We start from the raw sequence: 21,289 nt of genomic DNA, 5'->3' as shown, positions 1-21,289 counted from the left end.
TTTGCAACCCCATGGACTGCAGCATGCTAGACTTCCCTGTCCTTCACTATCTCCTGGAGTTTGCTCAAACTCATGTCCATTGTGTCAATGATGCCATCTAACCATCTCATCCTCTGTCGTCCCCTTCTCCTGCCTTCAATCTTTCCCAGCATCAGGGTCTTTCCCAATGCGTCGGCTCTTCTCATCAGGTGGCCAAAGTCTTGGAGCTTCAGCTTCAGCGTCAGTCCTTTCAATGAATATTCAGGACTGATTTCCTTTAGGGTTGACTGGTTTGAATGATACTTCTAGCTAATTATCTGAAGAGTCTTTGAGAGTCCGGTAAAGTCGTTCACTGAGGGGTAGAGAGTCCCTCCTCACTTTGATGGCAGGAATCCATCAGGCAGGCTAGAATGATAAAAGAACAATTCCCGTTCACCCCCTTTATTCTTTCAGCTTTTCGGTCCTTCCTCTTCTTGCCCAGGTCTCTCCAGCCCTTCGAGTTCCTTCTATCCAATGCTCAGTTAACAGCTTCCCAGGTGGCTCAGTGGTAAAGAATCCTCCTGCCAATGCAGGAGACCCAGGTTCGATCCTTGCATCAGGAAGATCCTCTGGAGAAGGAGATGGCACCCCACTCCAGTATTCTTGCCTGCAAAATCCCATAGACAGATGAGCCTGGCGGGCTACATACAGTCCACAGGGTCCCAAAAAGCTGGACATGACTGAGCAACTAAACAACAACAGCTCAGCTGGCCCTGTGGGGAAGGGCCCAGGAAAGTTGGATGCAGGCCCCAGTGTAATTGCCAGGCCTCTCCAACTGCAGACAGGGCCTTTTGGGAAGGAGGAAGTGAGGTTCATTTGCTTTCCAGGTTCCTCTGGGGTTTCCCCTGAAAAACCACCCATCTCTGATAACACCACAAGGGATTATTTTCCCTTTGTGTGCGCTTAGTTTCACTGGGCAACTTTCTCACCTCCCCAGAAAGTGTTTTGTAAGGACAATAGCAGGGCCCCTGGTGAGTGCTCTTGAGAGTAAGGTGTTTACAGCTGGCTGTGGAGTGCCTTCAGCTCACACCAGGTACTCATGGATTAGCTGACAAATGGACACCCTACTGGGTGTTTTCCTGACTTAAAAGCAGAAGAATGAACATTTCCCCCCTCAGGGGAGCCATTTCTGTATTACCATAAAATTATTAACATCACTATAATAAGAGCATGAACCACATAGGCAGAAATCAGAGCAATTAGAATCTGAATAACAAAATGAATATAGTCCATCTTTCCTGAGTGAGAGTTTTTGGGCTATTTGTATTCATGGAGTAATTTCAATTACAGTGGTAAGTTTTCTTAGTTAAATTGTAGGATAAATAGTCAAGAAACGGTATTTCTAAGAAGTATGTGTGATGTTGGTCAAAGTAGGTGGAGATGGTAAATAAAATGGCATTTTGGTTAGGCAAAGTGGCCTTTAATGGTATACCCAGAATTCCTTTTTCTGAATTTTGAACTGGTTGGTCTTTTCTTCTGCCTTGAGAGGATCCAGAAATACTTTTTTAAACGACAAAACACTGGTGTTTTTATAACACAAATACTTTTCAAATAAACCCATGTCATGTTTTATTGCCAGCCAACCACTGGTCACGAAGAGAATGCACCAGTCGCTCCAGCAGTGGTCACAATGACTTAGGAAATGGCCTCAGCTGGTAACTGTTCATAGAACAGATGCCATGGACCCTTCTTGAAGTGACCAGGATGGCCTATCTAATGCTAGGTGAATACTCTGTCCAAAATAGGAAAGCCAGGGTAGTCATTACATAGTGCAAGATAACCTCAGCAATCTAGTGCTTAGGGACCCATGGGCACTTTTTAAACATAATTTCAATTGAGTGGCAAAATCAAAACTTTTAAACAGCAGATGACAGAACTTTGAATTTTTCAGAGAACTGGAACATTCTCCTGGACCAACACTGCACATTTCAGAGGTCCCAGAAGGTCAGATTAAAAACAAGGGTCAACAGTTTCCAAGACAAGCTGTGGGGCTCTCAGAATCCATTTGGCAGCGGTTGCCGTGGACGATTCTAGCCTCCGAGTTCTAAGACCTAAGCATGTTTTCTTAAATTGTAGGATAAACAGTCCAGACATGGTATAGCTCATAAGTATGTGTGACGTTGGTCAAAGCATGACCTACATATGATAGAAGCAGCAAAATCATAAATGAATAAAACAGAGATTTTGAGAACATGTTTCATTTTAAAAAATAAAACCGATTTTGTTGGCCATTTGGGTGAGAAGCCCTGGAGGAATATAGCCTGTTGGTGTCTTTGTGCTCTCAGAGATGATGGGCTCCATCTCTGCCTTTCCAGGTGGAGACTGACATGTAAGGCTGCCTCCCGGAAGAACCTGGATGTTTGGAGAGTCAGATACACGGCCCTCTCTACACATCCCTTCACCTCTCCTAAAGACAAATAGGAAGGTGATTTGATGAGTCGAGAGGCACTTGGTTATTTCAGAAGTAACCAAGATGTTGAGACAAGAGGCAAACAAAAAACGCTTAGGACTGCTAGAACCTCTTGTGGGGTCTCCTGGGGCCACGATGGTGGCGCTGAGCAGAATGCCGCTGGGACATCAGTGGAGGTGGTCCTCTCCCTGATGGGGGTGACTGCAGATGAGTGTCAGGCAGGGGTTTCCCACCGAGACTCGAGACTGTCCACATCTTAGGGTGTCAGCACTGGGGACCCCCCCTCCCACGAGAGGGACAGGCGACCTCAGGAGGATTGCCTAGTCCAAGGTTGCAAGGCTGAGCAGGGACTGACCCCGGGTGGAATCCCAGCCTCTGTCCTCTCCAGCTCTGCAGTGAGATTTTGTCACTTGGCGCCAGTGTGAGTTTGAGGAGCTTCCGGAGACAGGGCCTCTCTGTCTGAATCTGCCGCCGCCCTTGGCTGCCGGTTTTCCGGTTTTTACTGGGAAACTGCCAGTTCTGCCTTGGAGTGACATGCAAGACCCAGGAGCTGGGAGAGGTGCCCCTGACCCGCATGCTTTTCCCTTTTGGGAGACAATATACTGTATTCTGCGGCCCACAGCAGCCTAACTTCAGAATCTACTTAATGCACCTCCGTGCCTGCTGAACTTTCCAATAGGGAGTGTTTCTCACTTCCTGTTCTGAATGTGGTAAATGCATGCAGGTGGAGTCAGCATACCTTGCCCTCCTCCCAGAGTAAGTTGCCACAGGCTGACAGAAGACAAACTGCACCACCGTGGAATTTTTACTTAAAAACAGAGAGGCAGCTAGGAGCACTGGGACAAGTCTGAGCTCTGAATCCAAACCGACTGAGTCCACTTGTATGAGCCACGTGACCTTGGGCGGATAGATATTTATCTTCTCTGAGCCTCAGTTTCCTGCTCTGTAAAGTACAGATAGTATGCGACCCCTGTTTTAACCTTGCAGGGATGTCCCTGGGGTTCAAGTTCAGGTTGGGACCTTTCTCTTGTGACTATTAAGTACACCAAGGAAGTTATCGCTTATAAGACTGGATGATGCCATTTGTAATGAGAGGAATTTTAAAGGTGAGGCTCTACCATGTAGTTCTTATTTCAATACTAGTGAAAGAAAATCATGTTTGTACATTATTGAAAAGTAAAAATAACATTCTAAAGAATGACATTAGTTGGGAATTCTCCTGAGAGGTTATAGAAATCTTAGGCTGATCTTTTCTTTTCATACAGACATGCATGTGTATATGTGTTGGTCTTTCCCGGATGACTCAGGGGTAAAAAATCCGCCTGCCGTTCCTGATACAGGAGATGCGGATTCAGTCCCTGGGTTGGGAAGATCCCCTGGAGGAGGAAATGGCAACCCACTCCAGTATTCTTGCCTGGAGAATCCCATGGACGGAGAAGCCTGGCGGGCTCTAGTCCATAGGGTTGCAGAGTCAGACACAAGTGAGCAGAGCATGCAGAATCACACAGAAGTGTGTATGTATATATGCACATATATGCGTGTATATATGTGCATGTGTATATGCACATACACATACACATACACACATCTCTTTTCCATGTACTTGGTCTACAGAGTAGTTTGTACTTTACCTGGGCTTCAGGTGGGCAATGAATATCAGAGTCAATGTCCTCCACTGCCAGGGGGGTTTCCACTCACCTCCTTTTGTGGACCGTCTTTCAGGGGAGGCTCCACATGTGAGGGTGGGCTGCCCAGCCCTGCAATGCCCCCAGATGCAGCATCTTAGGCCCTGTATCCAGGGTCGAGCCCACCCCAGAACTGGGCACTGCCTGGAGCGAGGGCACCCGGGTGCTGGTTGAAGAAGCGCATCTTACCTGTGTGGCCCTGGCTTAGGCCGTAGGTCATGTCTGTACACCTCAGCGTGTTAACTCTTGCCCGTCCAGTACCCAGCAGCTGGGTGATTTCCAGTGAAGCATAGAGGCAGGACCCCCAGAACAAGGAACACCTGGGTCTTCCCTCCAGCACCCCTGCATCCTTGAGGCTGGCTCTGGCCTGGAAGATGGCTCCTTTACAAGAGGCCCTCTGTGGGTACCGGAGTCCAGGCCCCTCTTCTCTGGGCCCCACAGAGACCCTTCCCACTCTAGGTAAGGGGTCACATCCTCACTGCTCTGTGTACAACCTTGAGCTTGTGGGCTCCCTCCGGGGCCATGGTTGGAAGACAGGCTGAAAAGTGGCTTAGAATCCCAGCCGGGGAGAGGAGGGGGACCATCCAATAAGACTATAAAATGACCTCTTTGATTAAAGTATCATTAACCTGTACTCTTTTTTTAAAAGAAATCTAACATTTAAAAGAAAACTTTGTCCACTAAAGGCCAGCCTAGCCAAGATAATGTTTTGAATTATGTGCTTTTTAGTTTGGCTACTACAAGGAGTACTCCCAGATCTCACCATTGTTCCTATAAAAACTCAATTAACTTTACAAGATAGTCAATATCCCAGGCCTTTGTTCCTGGGGTAGTGTTATTGTTTTTTTCCCATAATCGAGGATGGCAAACTCTGGGTAGTGAATAGTTTGGTTTGTTCCCGGAGTCTGGCCCAGTACAAGGTTTCACTTGTTTAAATAACTTTGTTTATATGAAGGACACATCAAAGTTTAAATATTTTAAATAGAATAATGCCAAAATATTTAGTTGCACACTAAAAGGATGACTTAAATGCATTTGAGCATTTTGATTGTTCAAAAACTTTAGCTTTTTGATGTCCATGTTTTCCAAGATCGATCCTCCAAGTGGGTCTGGGAAATGAGCAAGTGTTTGACCTGTTTTTTCAAAATGATGCTCTTCTTTTGTGGTTTGCAAGTATTTTACTGTCAAAATTCTTACTAACAAGGGCCATTTGTGTAGCTGACATGCTGCCAAGCCCTTTATAGGATGAAGAAAGTGATATGACATCAAGTCTTCATTTGGGGAACTAATCCAAACACAAACCCCTTACTTTCCACTTTGCTCAGTGAATTCCAGGAACATGGAGGCAGCCATGGGTTTCTTGGTTCCTGCTGGGGAGTTTACTTGCCTGGGCTGGGTACTGGGCCTCTGCAGAATGCTAAGGATTGGCTCAGTGAGGTGCATGGCTCCCAACGCACCCCACAAATACCTCATGTTGATAAATGGAGGTCTCTCTAGAAATGTACTCAGTCAGTAGCAAAAGGCCTGGGATTAGGAATTTTCCATTGGAAGAGACAGGCCTCTTTGCTCTGTGGTTTGGAAAATATCATGCTGCCCTTTTCTAGTTTCCAAAATTCGTATCCATGTACAACTTTCAGCATAAATATTTATTTTTTTACTCTATTCTTCAAGAAGGAGAAGAGGATGGGGAGGGCGGAATCCCTTCAGTTCAATTAGAACTGCCTATGTCCTGAACTTGAGGCTTCAATAAATATTTCCACCTTAACAACAAGTTATGAGGGAGATGTCCCATGAAAGGAGAAGTTCTTCTCATAGCTGCTTTCTTCAGTTTAACACAGGGAACACAGATTGACTGCTTCCCCAGTGTCAGAAAGACTTTTAATTAAAGTTTAATGATCCATTCACCACCTCACCCTAAAGAATAAGTGATCAGTGCATCCACACTGCTACACACATCACCCCAGAAGGCCAAGTAGAAATTAAAATAAAGGAACAATACATTCTCACAGTAAAAGATAAGCATGTCCCAATCATTACTGAGGATTGCTTATACTAAAAAATCATTTGCTAGTTATCTGAAATTCAAATTTAACTTGGTATTCTATATTTTATCTGGCAAGCAAAGCCAGTGGACAAAGGCATACAGTCAAATGTCATACAAAGGAGGGACAGTGTTTTTCTGGAAATTTGAAAGTGTCAGGCGATTAATAAAAACATTATAAATGCTGATTCAAATCATCATTATAACTTTAGTAAAAAGAATGTAATTTATCATGATATATAAATTAATGAGTCTAAACCAGTGTAAGCTGAACTTTTGAACTCGAATGTTTTCCCATTTATGTTAAACTCTCAGTAATATTTCATCCTCATTTCTGATTAATCTTTAGTTGATTCTTAATCAGTTTTACTTCCATGTTCCCAGGTTCTTAACTTAATGATCTATTCAAGAGTTCTTAAAGATAACCAGGGACTCCACCATGTGAATCCTTTTGTAAAACAGAGTCTTTTAGAAATTTGAAACCTTTTTTTTTTTTTGTATTTTGACTAATCACTAATTTATCAGGGCTTCTTCCCTCATGGCTCAGATGGTAAAGAGTTTGCCTGTAATGCAGGAGACCTGAGTTCGATCCCTGGGTCGGGAAGATTCCATGGAGGAGGAAATGGTAATCCACTCCAGTATTCTTGCCTGGAAGAGCCTGGCAGAGAATCCCATGGACAGAGGCAAGCTACAGGTCCATGGGGTCGCAAAGAGTTGGACACGACTGAGCAACTAACATTAACTCATTTCTGATTAATCTTTAGTTGATTCTTAATCAGTTTGAACTTCCATGTTCCCAGGTTCTTAACTTAATGATCTATTCAAGAGTTCTTAAAAAGAACCAGGGACCCCATCATGTGAATCCTTTTGTAAAACAAAGAGTCTTTCAGATATTTGAAGGCTTGTTTGTTTGTTTTTTGTATTTTGACTAATCACTAATTTATCAGTTAGAAGTTCAGACTTCTGTTCAGGTTTTTGAAACCAAGCACATCTAATTTCCTCTTTTATAACTTATTGTTGGAAAAAAAGTCACAAATAGCACAAGCAACTCATTTGTCAAAATAAGTAGTTCATGTCTTTAACATAGGGCGATTTTTTAAAATTTTTTAGGCAATTCCCTGGTGATCCAGTGATTAGGACCTGGTGCTTTCACTGCCATGGCCTTGGTTCAATCCCTGGTCTGGGAACTAAGATCCAGTAAGCCCCACAACACAGCCAAGAAATAATTTTTTTTTTTTTTTTATTTTAAGAAAAGAGAAGGAAAGGAAGGGAGAAAGGGAGGGCAGAAGGAAGGAACAAAGAAAGGTGGGAAGGAAGAAAGGAAAGAAGACTCCTAAGGGACTCAGGTAGGAAATGGTTCAGGGGAAATTTCGAATCCAAATACCCCCCCCCCCCCCCCAGTATTGCTTGAGAAAACATTGCTCCCAGGGAGCCAGAGCCTTTCAGAATCCTCGGAATGAGGTGGGCTTTGAGAGCTGACACTGTAAAGGTGCGGTGGAAGCTGGCAAGGGAGGCAGCTCTGAGACAGTTATTTGCTCTCACGTGGGAGATGACTGTGCACTTGTGGGCACTGGGGCTGCCCGTGGGATGGAGACTGTGTATTTTGGAGCCTTTCAGTTCATCACTGTGTGGTGAAGCCCAAGTGTTCCCTTGAGAAATGAAGGACTCCCTACCCTCGTAAAGTGACCTAAGTCGTTCAAAAAGAAAAAAACATCATTGCAGGCCTCCAGGGACCAGATCCTATTGTAAGCTCCCAGGATTCACTGGTGAACAAGTCAAGCAGAGGTCCCTGCCTCCTGGAGGTGACATTCGCTCAGAGAAGACAGACAACAAATAGGCACCATGGGAAAAGTCAGACAGTGTGTTGGAAGGAGTATGCTGTGGGGGGAAGAGGGTAGGAGGATCTGGACTCGAGGTTGGGAGGAACTGAACTGAAACAGGGAGGTCAAGGTGGGGCTGGGTAGCGGTGACTTTTGAGCCGACTTGAAGGGGATGTGAGTGTGAGTCACTGGGTTCTCTATGGGAACAGCGTTTCTGTAGAGAGGGAACAGCCAGCAAAAGGCCGAGTGCCTGATGTGTGCGGTTCTCAGCCATGACAATTTTGCCCCCAGGGGACATCTGGTCATATCTGGAGACACTTCCCTTTGTCACCATTGGGATAGGGGTGGAGGCTAGCATGGGCATCTCCTGGATAGAGGCCAGGGGTGTAACTAAACATCCTTAAACGCTCCCACAACAAAGGATGTGCCAGCCCCAGTGTCAGTAGCGCTGAGGTTGAGAAACCCTGTGTTTGAGGAACAGGGAGGAGGCCAGAGGAGCTGGAGGGGAGGCACACACGAGGTCATCAGTAACAAAGGCTGGGACGGAGAGGGTGGCCCCATCAGGGAGGGCCGTAGGCCAGTGTGGACTTTGGCTTTTACTCTAAGAGAAGTGGGGAGCCACTGGAGGGCTAGAGCAGAGAAGGGACATGAGCTGCATTCACAGTTTCAAGAGCGTTGCCCTGGCTGCCAGGTGCAAGATAGACTGAAGAAGGGTAAGGCTGGAATGCGGGGGCTCACGTCTGGTGTGATTATCCAGACAAGAGGCGACTGGCCACACACCAGTGGATGTAGCTTCGAGACTTCTATGCATAGAACCACCCAGTGTCAGATTTTAGATTTTAGATTTAGGACAACAAGGTGATCTGGAAATTCCATACCATCCCCACTCTTCCATAACTATATGTTCTATATTTTTCCCTAATATAGATAATATTATATATTATCTATCTACCTGTATAGACAGATAAGAAAGGAATCGATATGGTTAAGTCGCCTTAGTTGGATTATGTTTTACACACTAGGATACCTGTTAGCTGTTTTAGCAATTCGTTCATAACAAAACAATTTGACATGGGTTAGGCACAGTATAATCCTCTGCTTTACCATGGTCTTGGCAAAAAAAAACATTCCCTCTTGCTAACAACTCTTTTGTGGTATATTTTTCTAAGCAATGTATAACTGTAAACATCCTAATTACCTGAAAATGGGATCATGTCCAACTCTTTCTGACCCCATGGACTATAGCCCACCAGGTTCCTCTATCCATGGAATGTCCCAGGCAAGAATACTGGAGTAGGTTGCCATTTCCTTCTTCAGGGATCTTCTCAGTCCAGGGATCAAACTCACATCTCCCACATTGCAGGCAGATTCTTTACCATCTGAGCCACCAAGGAAGCCCTGAAAAAGGGATGAGGGGAGCATAAAAGGTCTAGTACCTAATACATGGACGTCTGAATTACTTTCCTCTGTTAGAAATATATTCAGTTGTTCAAATAGCTTCTCTTCCCTTACCTGATCAGCTGAAGCAAATGTTGAAATACAGCAGAAAATGCCAAAAAACCTTGAATTCATGCATTTGCCCAAAATTCATCCTAGAAGCATCACCTCAGTCATTGCTCCATGTGATCTTCCTAAGGTGCACGTCTGTTGTCCTCTTTGCAGCCAAAGCCAGTGGGAGTCGTAATGAGAGCCTGCCAGCAGAGGCAGGACCCCACCGCTCCTGTCCACAGACAGCATCGCATTCCATGTATTGCTGTGATACATGTAAACATCATCTTATGTCTGACCTTGTATTTTTAAAGTCCTGCTAATCCAAGGAAGTGGTAAATTAGTCTCTTTATTAGTGAACAGTGGACTGTTTTTCAGTCTCTTTATGTTTTTTAAGGAAGTTTTAAAATATAGTTGAATTCAGGACTTTTTCACGTGATCTATCCAAATGGTTCTCGTTCCACTCAGCAGGGCAGAGGTGTTAAGTCAGGATGGAGTTCAGGGAGGCGCACTTGACATTCCAGATGAAAGCAGCAGTGTCTTCCAAGATTAATCCATCTTTCACCTTCTAAGACAGGGTTTCTCAAAGTGGTCCAGGGACCACCTACCTCAGAACTCCCCCAGGGCTCCTTGGCCCCTCCCCACACTTCCCTCGAGGGTCGGCCAGGTCTCTGTATTTTCCCAGAGTATTCCAGCACAGTCCTACCCACACTCACAATTGAGAACCCCGACTGCAGCTTACCGTTATTAGAACAAGAAATGACCCTCCACCAGCGTCTCAACATCGACTTGTTAATAAAAATGGCAGGCGTCATCCAAATGGAAATTCCGTTTCTAAGGATTGGTTCTCCACATGGAAGTGTGTCTCCTTCAAGTGAATGAATTTCCTTCCTAGGAATCTTGGGGAGTGCCTTTTGTCCTTTGTCCTTGGGGGTTTACAGTGGTCCCTGAAGAGGTCGTTTCGCCATGGGTTTGTGGGGTGGGCACACTGGGTCATCTTTCAGAGAGACTGATCTTAGAGACTCCTTGAAATGGTCATTGCGCTTGTCTCATGTGACCATTTCTGTTTTCTTGTTGCACAGCCAATATGCCAGAGGACTACCCTGATCAGTTTGATGATGTCATGGATTTTATTCAAGCCACCATTAGAAGACTGAAGAGGTCACCAGATAAACAAATGGCCGTGCTTCCTCGGAGAGAGCGGCACCGGCAGGCGGCAGCCGCCAGCCCGGAGAACGCCAGAGGAAAGGGCCGGCGCGGCCAGAGGGGCCGAAATCGCGGCTGCGTGCTCACCGCCGTGCATCTAAACGTCACTGACTTGGGTTTGGGCTACGAAACCAAGGAGGAACTCATTTTCAGGTACTGCAGCGGCTCCTGCGATGCAGCCGAAACAATGTACGACAAAATATTAAAAAACTTATCCAAAAGTAGAAGGCTGGTGAGTGACAAGGTCGGGCAGGCGTGTTGCAGACCCATCGCCTTTGATGACGACCTGTCCTTTTTAGATGATAACCTGGTTTACCATATTCTAAGAAAGCATTCCGCTAAAAGGTGTGGATGTATCTGACTCCGGCTCCAGAGACCGCTGTGTATTGCATTCCTGCTACAGTGCAAAGAAAGGGACCAAGGTTCCCAGAAAATGTTTGCCCAGAGTGGAAGATGAGGACCAAGGAGGCGGAGGAGGAGGAAGTGGAGGCAGAGGAGGCAGGCAGCCGTTGTGGGAGCCTGGTGGAGGGAGATCCAGCTGCAGAAAACTGGACAGGAGAGAGGAAAAAAACAGCCGTCCGCGTTCTTCCGGACGGCCGCTGACGTCACCGGAAGCTCAGGGCTGGTGTCCCTGGTTGGGTGTTGCCGTCGTTTCATCTGATACAGTCCACCGCCATGGGTCACGGGCGCAGTCGCGGATGCACTTGAAACCAAACCAGTGTATCTCCTGTGGTTTGCTTTCACATGTCTAGAGACACCAGGGAAACGGTCCTCCTGGTGTCATTCCTTGTCATTACGTTTTACTGCTGAAGGCAAGAAAGGTTTATTTTTCTGTCACTCAGTGGAGACATACCCCGGAAAGGAGGGGGAAGAAAATCAAAGACCCAGGAGAGATAGTAACCTTTGCTTTAAAGATTCAGGCCTGAGGTTTACTCCAACCAGCATTTTGGGGAACGGTGGGTGATTGATTTCAAACATGGTGTGTGGGGTGGGAAGAAGTTGGCTAGGAACCAAAAAGGCTGTCCTCATGACTAAAACCAAACCTGAAGGTATTTCCTTTCTGCCCTTGGAAACAGGAAACCAGTGTGGTTTTTCGGCAGCATTCTTGCAGGAGAGCGTGCGGGAAGGCCCCCAGCTGCACCGGGGCGGGGAGGCCGCTGGGCTGTAGGTTTACAGAGAGACAGATGTTACATACACCCCAGCTCTGTTATGCGTGGTCACCAGTGACCAGAGAAGCTACTCGATGCAATGCATCTGTTTCAGATACAGAAATATAGAGAAGATATTTATTGAGATTTAAGTTATTGTTATTTATTACCGTTCACTAATGAGTTTCTCTTTTTTTCCTTTATTTATTAAAGTTTCTTTTCAAAGGTGCCAAAGTATATGTGCTCGCAAAATGCAAAGGAAGGTGGCAAAGGAAATTTTAATTGGGATCAAGGGTCCATGCTTTTCAAAGTATTAAAAAGATTTTCGCTAGGCAAAAATCACTTACTTTACCTTTTTAAGAAAAGCCCTTGTGTGATTCCACCCCCCCCTCTCCCCACTGGGTCTCAGCATCTTACCTGTTTTTATAGTTTAGAGAAGGAACATGTCAGAAGGAACATTTCTGATGGACTTTCCTTTTCAGGAGCAGTGCGTGGAGACCATGGCATTTGCCCTCATTTCTACACAGTTCCCTGTCCCAGCAGACAGGCTGTGTGCTCCATTTCCTGGGGTGTTTAAGCTCTCACCCTCCGCTCCACATGTATCTATCTGTGATATGCATAACCATATATGTCAAAGGTTAAAGTCCCTTTAATAGGTGGTGCTGGACTCACTGTTGACCTCAATGCAACAGTTCTGTCAGGTAGCCGGGGTTCTGCCCTGATAGTGGAGACTCTTCCCCTATCCTTCCATCCATCCACTGCCTTCTTGAGAAACACATCTAGGCCCAGCACAGCCAAGAAGCGCTGTGGGCCTTCTAGAAGTGGGGTCAGCCTGGTTTCCATACAAGCCACCAGGGGCTGCCCCCATACACCTGACTCCTCCTCAGAAGAAGGTGGCCGGGAAGGGTGGACGTGGAAGACGGGCCCTGGCCCAGCCTCGGCACACCTGCCCCACTGCGTGGATGCTGAAAGCCTTTGACAGGGCAAGGACATAGGGTGAGAAAAACTCTCAGCGACCAGGTCATGGATTTGTCTGGTTACTGCCCCCCTGCTCAATGAACTGGGCCCTATTTTAAGAGCTTGTGACCTATCTCATAAAAGGGATTTTTATCAAAGAGATTATCTATCACTACATCACTGCCTTAGTGGCTATTGGCTCCAAAGTGGTACAGATTTGGCAAATAAATAGCCTACTGACCTCCCTAAAATAATCATGTTAATTTTACAAAGTAATCAAGAAGCAGCAGTTACCAGACATCCCTTTGCCACCCCCACCCCCAAGGACCCAAGCTGCCCATCACTCTGCCCCCTCTGTCCTTTCTGCTCCCCTTGAAGGACTTGGAAATAGAGGAAAAGGGCCTGCCTCTCACCCTCTCTTGGGGCCCAAGCAGGGGAACTTGCTGATGAGTGGCCTGCTCAAAATAGGGACAGGTCGAGGCGACCGGTCGTTCATGAAGTGCAATTTGATGCAGCCCCAGATCATCTGTCCAATTCAGAGAGTCCTGGCAGGTCTGGTGGCTGGCGTCCCCAGGGGTCAGCCCCGGCCCCAGCTCCCTGTGGAGAGTCTCTGCCCACAGGGGCGGTAGGATTCAACGGATGCTGACAGTTCCTTCCCAGCATCACCTACACACCATAAGCAGGTTTTCACTGAAGCAACTTGCTCCGCCAAAGCCACAAAAGGGTAAAGTTTGTGATTTTTCTTTATTGTTGTGATTACCATCTGATCCAGTAAGGAGTGCACTTCTTTGGAAGTTCTGACTTCTCTGATCTGTCTCAGTCGTTTGTGTTATACAACCAAAGTTCTCTACAGACTTTATTTTTGTACAATATTATTTTGTAACTTTTTACAAATAAAAACTCATTTCTATTGCTCTCTCTACTTCTGTGCTATCTCACCGACCCAGGGACCACGGCTGACTCGGGCTAGAAGTCCGTCCCTTTCACCACCACTCACCCACTGGTTGGTTACTGACCTTGTCCATCAACTCTCCACAACCAATCAGTACTCAAGTGGGGAAGAACTTGCAAAGTTGTTCTTTCTTTATTCATTCCACAGACTCTAGGTGTGCGAAATTGTGCCAGGCACTGTCCAAGGCACCAAGGATCCAACAGTGGCCATACCAATCTCTGCTCAACAGAGACTGAACTCTGCTTTCTCCTTGTGGGGTTGATATTTCGTTTGAGGAGAGAAAGACAATATTCAAAAAAGTATGTAGGGGGTTGTGTGTCAATAAATGAGTCACCATTTATAAAGGATACAAATAGGGCATCATAACAGAAAATAACAGGCCTGCTCTAACGAGAGGTCACATTGAGGCAGGACTTAAGAAATAGGAGTGTCCTGGCAAAACCCTGTGGCAGGCAGGCGCTTGGACGGCCCCACTGCTTTGCACAATCCCGGGTGACGCCCGCGGTTCACGTGGGTTCTCCGCAGCAAAGTAGCAGGATCCGGGGAATTGTGCAAATGGTGGCCCAGGCTTAGTTGTTCTGGTGGCAAGAAAAACACACCGAAGAGAGGAAATGCCATGGCCCAGGGCTGGGGGAGGAGAGCATGCTTCCTCCTCGGATGACACACACCCCGTGCGGTGTCACCCGAGGCCTTGTGACTATTAAAAGGTGGCCTTGTACAGCGTTTCAAGCCCAAAACAAAACCGATGCTCTTAAGACTTTTCTAAGTGGCCACCAGCCTAGACTTTTCCAGCGGAGCGCAGTCAGTACAGTGCCGGAAACGCCCTCCCCCTCCCCGCCGGGACAGTGCCTGGTACCCACCCTGGGCGCTTGGCGTCCTGCCGCCAGGGCAACGCTTAGCCCAGGGCGCTTTCTCCATGCTGAATCCTGGTCCAGAGTTCGGAGAGGAATGCAAACACTTGGCTTATCTCCTCTCCTTTTACCATTTCCCCAAAGTGTGTTCCCAGGATGGCAGACCAGGTGAGATAGTCCTTAAAAATGGAGTGCTTCTCTGATCAAATAAGTTGGGGAAATATTGAGTTATATAACATCTTTTTGAAGTTAAAAGGAGAAGTGTAGGGCTTCCCTAGTGGACTCAGTGGTAGAAAATCCACCTGACAATGCAGCAGACACAGAGTTGATCCCTAACCCCAGAAGATGCCGCCGGAAGATGCCGCCGAACAGCTAAGCCATGCACCCCAGCTATTGAGCCTGTGCTCTAGAACCCAGGAGCCACAACTCCTGAGCCCACGAGATCCAACTATTGAAGCCCTCCTGCCCTAGAGCCTGAGCTCCACAACAAGAGAAACCACTGCAATGAGAAGCCCACACACCACAACTAACTACATAGCAGCCCCCGCTTGCCACAACTAGAGAAAAGCCTGTGCAGCAATGAAGACCCAGGAGGGCCAAAAATAAATTTAAAAAGAGAGAGAAATGTAGAACCTATTAGAGCCTTTATCAAACTAATGAACATTGTGACCACCCAGGAGTAGCATGGAGTGTACAGATTTCCCCGGATGGACCATGAAAATGTCTATGGCTTTGTTTCCTTTCTCTTAATATCTGTTGTCCACCCCTTGAAACCACCTTGGGCCCTGTTGCCAGCTCCTGTAAACATGGGGATGAGCCAAGAGGGGAACTGGAGATTTGTAAAAAGGCAGAAACACATGGGGAAACATCTGGGGAGCTCCCCATGTGCACATGTACACACACACACACACACACACACACACACACACACATATACACACACATTGTGGACATTTGGGCATTGTGGGTTTCTTGTTCAGCATGATTAACCAGTGATCAGTTTTGGAAGTTCCATTCAACCAAGAAAGAGAGTGTATGTTGAAAGCTGGGAAATTCTTAGCAGCAATGAGAAAAGCAACTTTCACCATGCTTACCACACATGCTCACCCAACTCAAGTTGTTAGGAACCACCAATGCTTTGGCTGGCCCATAGTCTGGAGTTGGGGGGTGGATGTCCCCTCACAGTGGTCCTCAGAGGAGTGTGGCTCTTGCTGGGCATCTGAGTCCCTACTGCTGAGGATGGTGTGAGAGCACACGGTCAGAACCTTGGACACCAGGCTCGGATGGTCTCGGATGGGGCTTGTGCCTACCATCATCTCAGGCTGGTTTTCTCCTGTGCATCTGATGCCAAAGTAACACTTTAAAAGAACTTTTAAAAGAACCAGTCCACTCACAAAGTAAAGATGGGAAATCAGAATACCATTAACCTAAGTCTCAAAAACAGAAAGCTCCCTCCCCTTCACACACAGGGACCCTCTTGGGCCACGGCTGACTTGCTGCCTGACCTCAGCATCACAGGGAGGAGGGAGTCCACCCCTCACACCACCCACCTTCGCTTCTCAGAGCTTAGCAGCAGGGAGGGGATGAAAGTGTCAGCCACAGGCCCCAAGCGTTTTTCCACCAGGTAAGGAAGTGTCTGAGCCCCAAGTATCTCCTTGAGATGCATCTTTGTTTAAAAAGGTGTTACTGTAATCCCAAGCAATAGTTGACTTGACTCTCATCTCCCCACACAACCTCCTGAATGAAATCAAATCCAGATGCTGCCACGTCATCCCTGAAAATAAATAGAGAGTTGGGAAAACAAGAGGAAAGCATCCACTTACTCATATGTGGTCATTAATACGCTGCCACATCCCGGTCCCATGGCAGGTGTGGAGAAAGATGATGGGAGTGCACTCGGGGTGGAGGATGTGCGGTGACAGGTGCCTGAAAAGTGCCAGAAGGCCTCCAGGAGCAGCCGGTGGGAAGAAAACCTGGAAAAAAAAGTCGGAGACAACTACACAGTAGGGTTCCCAGATAACTTTAATTTCAGATAAACATGCCTAATTTCTTAGTATAACTATGTCTCATGCAACATTTGGGGCATGTGCTATTTGGGACATGACTATTAAAATGATTACTCATTGTTTATCTGAAGTTAACGGAGCATCCTATATTTTAATTTGCTAAATCTAGTAGCAAAGAAGCAACTTTCAAGTTGGGACTTGCATGTGAGCGGGAATCTGTTAGGTGGACAGAGGCAGAGGGCAGGGGTGGGATGAGGGACAGAGTCATTCCAGATGGAAGCAACAGGGCAACCCAAATGGTTGGAAGGGCCCTGTGCATTGAGGAAGTAGCAGGCAGTGTGGTGGGCTGGGAGCTGACTTCCTCATCACAGAGGGCACCTCGGACACTGTGCCTAAAGGCCATGAGATGTTCAGACATCCAAAAATGGCTTAAATTTTAATATTTTTAAAATCAGAAGGAAAACACTGTAACAATAACAAATATGGAATAACAAATTCAGCCTGGATTATATTCATCTGTATATATTAACACAATCATGTGATTTCTCATATTTTTTAATGGAGACGAGATCCCCAAAGGCAAAAGGACCTCTGACCCACAAAAGCTGTGATTCAGCTCTGAGTGCATTGCCAGCAACAACCTGTCCAGGTCCTCTACCCAAAGGTTTTTTCTAGTTTTCCCCATCCTATTCAATCATTAAAGCCAATCCTGAACTATAAAATAAACAAACAAAAAACTTTCTTCTCACCCTTAAAGTTAGATTGTCTTCTCAGGATATTTGCATTTACTTCCTGTTCAAGGAAACAAACCTAAGCATGGCGTTAACCTTCTAAGACTCACTCACTTTTCTTGAGAAAGGACATGAATCAGGACATGAGGCGGTGAGAGATGTAAGAACAGGTCAGACAAAAGAGCGGATGGTGAGGAAGGCAGAGAGAAGACTTTAGGCCCCAGGAGATCGGAGAACCAGCTGAGGTGGGCATGACAAACAAGATGAGGTTTTCAAATATGCGGAAAAGATCCTTTTAACTTGGGGAACTCTTTCAATTGGGACATGTAGGGGATTTTAACACACTTCTTGTACATGGGCCTCATTCATTCAATTAATTCATATCTATCTCCTAGCAGAGGAGGACATAAGGATATAAAGATAAAGCCCTCAAGGGCATCCCAAATTAGAGGGACAGACATAAGAATATTAAAGTACAAAGTGGTGGGACTTCTCTGATGGTCCAGTGCCTAAGACTCTGCACTCCCAAAGCAGGGGGTCTGGGTTCGACCCCTGGTCAGGGAACTAGGTCCCACATGCTACAACTAAGACCCAGCACAGCCAAATAAATAAGTAAACAAATATCTTTTTAAAAATACCAAGTGATGAGGGCAGCAATGAAGAGACACAGTGTGTTAAGGGAGGTTAGAGGAATAATAAATCCAGCTGAGGCTGTGGGGTGGATAAAGGTATCAAGGATGGCATCCTGGAGGTGGATGCCTGACAGATGGTTAAAGGAGAGAGGAAATTTCCCAGACTGGAGTTGAAGAAAAGAGGGTATTTCAGGCAGCAGGGACTTGAGAGCTAAGCCAGGACTAGAGATGGCCGGGTGTGCTGTTGGCTTAAAAAGGTAGAGCTTTGGAGACTGGATGGATCTGGCAGGAGACAGGAGGGTGCAGAGAGGGTGGGTGTGTGAGGGGTGTGGGGTGGGGTCAGGAGCCCTCACTCTGGCGACTCCAGCTCCATATCCATCCCTGGGGAAAGGATCACTTTTGATCTTTTTGATCTTCAAACCTGACCTCTCCCTCTCAGACCCTCTGTCCCCCAGCCCCAGTCCCTCTGCTGTCCCATCCTCTCAAAGCCTGGTCTGCACTGCTTTCCTTCTTCCACAGAAAGCCTCTTGTACCCCAGGGGACTGAAAGGGCTCCCAGATCAGCATTTCTCCAACCGTCTAGTTAACGGTTGCACTAGGGAAGCATTCAGGGAGGAAAGGGTCCCTTGATTTTAAAAACTGGAGAAATGCTGCATATTTTGATTCCATCTCAGGAAGAGACAGTTCATGTTACGTATCAATCAAGGCCTGTTCACTGTTGTGTAACTCAGCACCCCACCATCCTATTTGACCATGGAGCACATGCTGACATCTAATGTAAGTGTGCTGTTGGACACAACTTGGGAAATGGTATTATAGAATCAAAGGAATTAATCTCTAATGGAAGAACTGCAGACACCAGAAGTAAGTTATTTCTGGGCAAGGGGATCGTTCCACCCCATCACTAGTATGCTGCCATGCTTGGCCTGAAAGACCTGAGAAATAACTGCCCCCTTTTTTTCTTTAACATGCATCACTGGTCCAGTAAGCAACCAAACTCAGCTGTGTTCTCATTTCTCTGTGCTTGAGCAGAGGTAATTAACCCTCCTCCCTGTCATCATTCTCCACTGTCTACCTCATTCCTGCCATCATTCACAACGTCTGGACTGGAAGACACACCAAGGGTTCTAATCCATGCTACACACACAGATAAATGGGTTCTCGTGCTGTTCATTTCATGCTGTTGACCACATATAGACAGACCTTCCATTCCTGGCTGTGTGATTAGATCACACAGCTGGGTTCTCTTGTGCTTGACTGAGGCCAGCGACTGGCCAAAGAGTGTGAGCAGAAGTGACACGGGCTTCTTCTGAACAAACATTTAATGGCCCTTGGGAGACTCTTGAGAGTCTCTTTCATTTTCTATAAGGAGGGCAACCAGGAACAGCCAAGAAAGCGACTGTTCTGTCAACTTGGAGTGACTCTGATGAGCATGGCCACTCTGCCAACACACAACAAACATGACCTGATGGATGAGAACAAGTCTTGTGTTATGGGAGCCACCGAAATGTTGAGATTATCTGTTACTGAAGCATGCCTGCACCTATTTTGACAGATACATGCCTCCGTTATGATGAGCACGTTATGGGTCATGAAGCAAAAGAGAGCCATCAGCAGAGGCCGGCAGAGGAGCAGCAGAAAGGCTCAAAGGGAAGGGTAGGAAGTTCAGTTGAGGAGGTAACCAGTTGAGGAGGAAATTCAGTTGTGCTCTAAGTCAGACCACAGAGCCCCTGGGGCCACCAGAGTGATGTGGGATTTTATTCTTACTCAGGCAAAAAGCCATGAGAAGGGTTTAAAAAAGAGGGGTGACAAGATCTGGTTTGTAATGTTAAAGAATGATTGTTCTAGCTGCTTTGCTGAGTTGCAGACTGTGGAACTCTTGGGCTCCAAAGTCACTGCAGATGGTGACTGCAGCCATGAAATTAAAAGACACTTGCTGTTTGGAAGAAAAGCTATGACAAAACTAGATGGCATAATAAAAAGCAGAGACATTATTTTGCCAACAAAGGTCTGTCTAGTCAAAGCTATGGTTTTTCCAGTAGTCATGTATGGATGTGAGAGTTGGACCATAAAGAAAGCTGAGAACTGAAGAATTGATGCTTTTGAACTGTGGTATTGGAGAAGACTCTTGAGAGTTTCTTGGACTGCAAGGAGATCAAACCAGTCAATCCTAAAGGAAATCAGTTTTGAATATTCACTGTAAGGAATAAGCTCCAATACTTTGGCCACCTGATGTGAAGAACTAACTCATTTGAAAAGATCCTGATGCTGGGAAAGATGGAAAGCAGGAGGAGAAGGGGACAACAGAGGATGAGATGGTTGGATGGCATCACTGACTCAATGGACATGAGTTTGAGCGAGCTCAGCTCTGGGAGTTGGTGATGGACAGGGAAGCCTGCCGTGTCGCAGTCCATGGGGTCACAAAGAGTCGGACATGACTGAGCGACTAGACTGAACTGAACGGAGACTGTGGAAGCCAGGAGACCAGCCAGGTGAATGCAGCAATCGAGGCAAGAGATGATGGTGACTTGAGCAAGGGTTAGTGACTGTGGTGCGATGGGACTTGCTCAAGCCTGGGCAAGTGGGGGGGACGGGAGAGCGGGAGGAGAGAGGGTGTGAACAGGATGGCTCCCAGTCTGAGTCCAAAGCAAAGGCATCATTAAGAGGGCTGAGCTGTCCACGGCTTGTGTGGGGTCAGGTTGGAGTCTCGGGCTGGACTTTTTCTGCTCGGAAGGTCACCCAGTAAGAAGAATGATGCTGGTCTCCACTCCAGGGAGGCAGGAGCCAGAGCCGGGGCAGGGCTCCGAGGGCGCCTGCCAGGCCCCGAGGTCTGGAATGCCATTAAATGCGTGCGTGCCAGGCTGGCTGGCTCATGTTCAGGATGAACCTGCCGCTGCTCCCTCTGACAATGTTTGGCATGAAATAAAAAGTATGGCTTTCAAATGATACGACAAGGAAGATTCTTGAGCAAATATGGCCAAAGGTTCTGGGCAGCATGTTCTCAGAGGCTGGGATTCCACCCGCCTCCAGCCTTCTTTTTTCCATCTGGTCCTTCCCAAGCCTGCCCTGAAGTTCAGCCAGCCAGTCTCATTGGCCTCCTCACCTGCCGCCCAGCCCCGCCCTCTCCAATTCTGCGCATTGCTGCCAAATACATCTTAATCACCTAGCTCCTCCACTCAGAATCCTGCTCTGCCTTCCTGCTGCCAGTCAAACCCTCAGACTGCCAATCAAAAGCTTTTCAATTTGTTTTAAACTAATCTTTTCTCTAGGTTGTTGGGGTTTTTTTTTTTTGTCCCCTGAATCTCCCCTTTTAGCCTAACCTTTACCCTTCAGTCACTATGGATG

General features: G+C 46.7%; 1 protein-coding gene across 4 annotated transcripts in view; it reads left to right on the top strand.

The window, feature by feature from the left end:
* GDNF (glial cell derived neurotrophic factor) overlaps window positions 1–13,676 on the top strand; it is a 28,841-nt gene extending 15,165 nt beyond the window's left edge. For all 4 annotated transcript variants that reach the window (XM_065905328.1, XM_065905326.1, XM_065905327.1 and 1 more), the window contains one exon: window positions 10,545–13,676. In XM_065905328.1, coding sequence (XP_065761400.1) covers window positions 10,545–11,029 — 485 coding nt within the window. In that variant the 3' untranslated portion in view covers window positions 11,030–13,676. The remainder of the gene's footprint in view (window positions 1–10,544) is intronic.
* The last annotated feature ends 7,613 nt before the right edge of the window (window positions 13,677–21,289 follow it).

Source organism: Muntiacus reevesi, chromosome 14 (assembly GCF_963930625.1).
Source record: "Muntiacus reevesi chromosome 14, mMunRee1.1, whole genome shotgun sequence".
In the NCBI taxonomy this organism is placed as follows: domain Eukaryota; kingdom Metazoa; phylum Chordata; class Mammalia; order Artiodactyla; family Cervidae; genus Muntiacus; species Muntiacus reevesi.
This window is presented reverse-complemented; position numbering and strand designations above follow the sequence as displayed.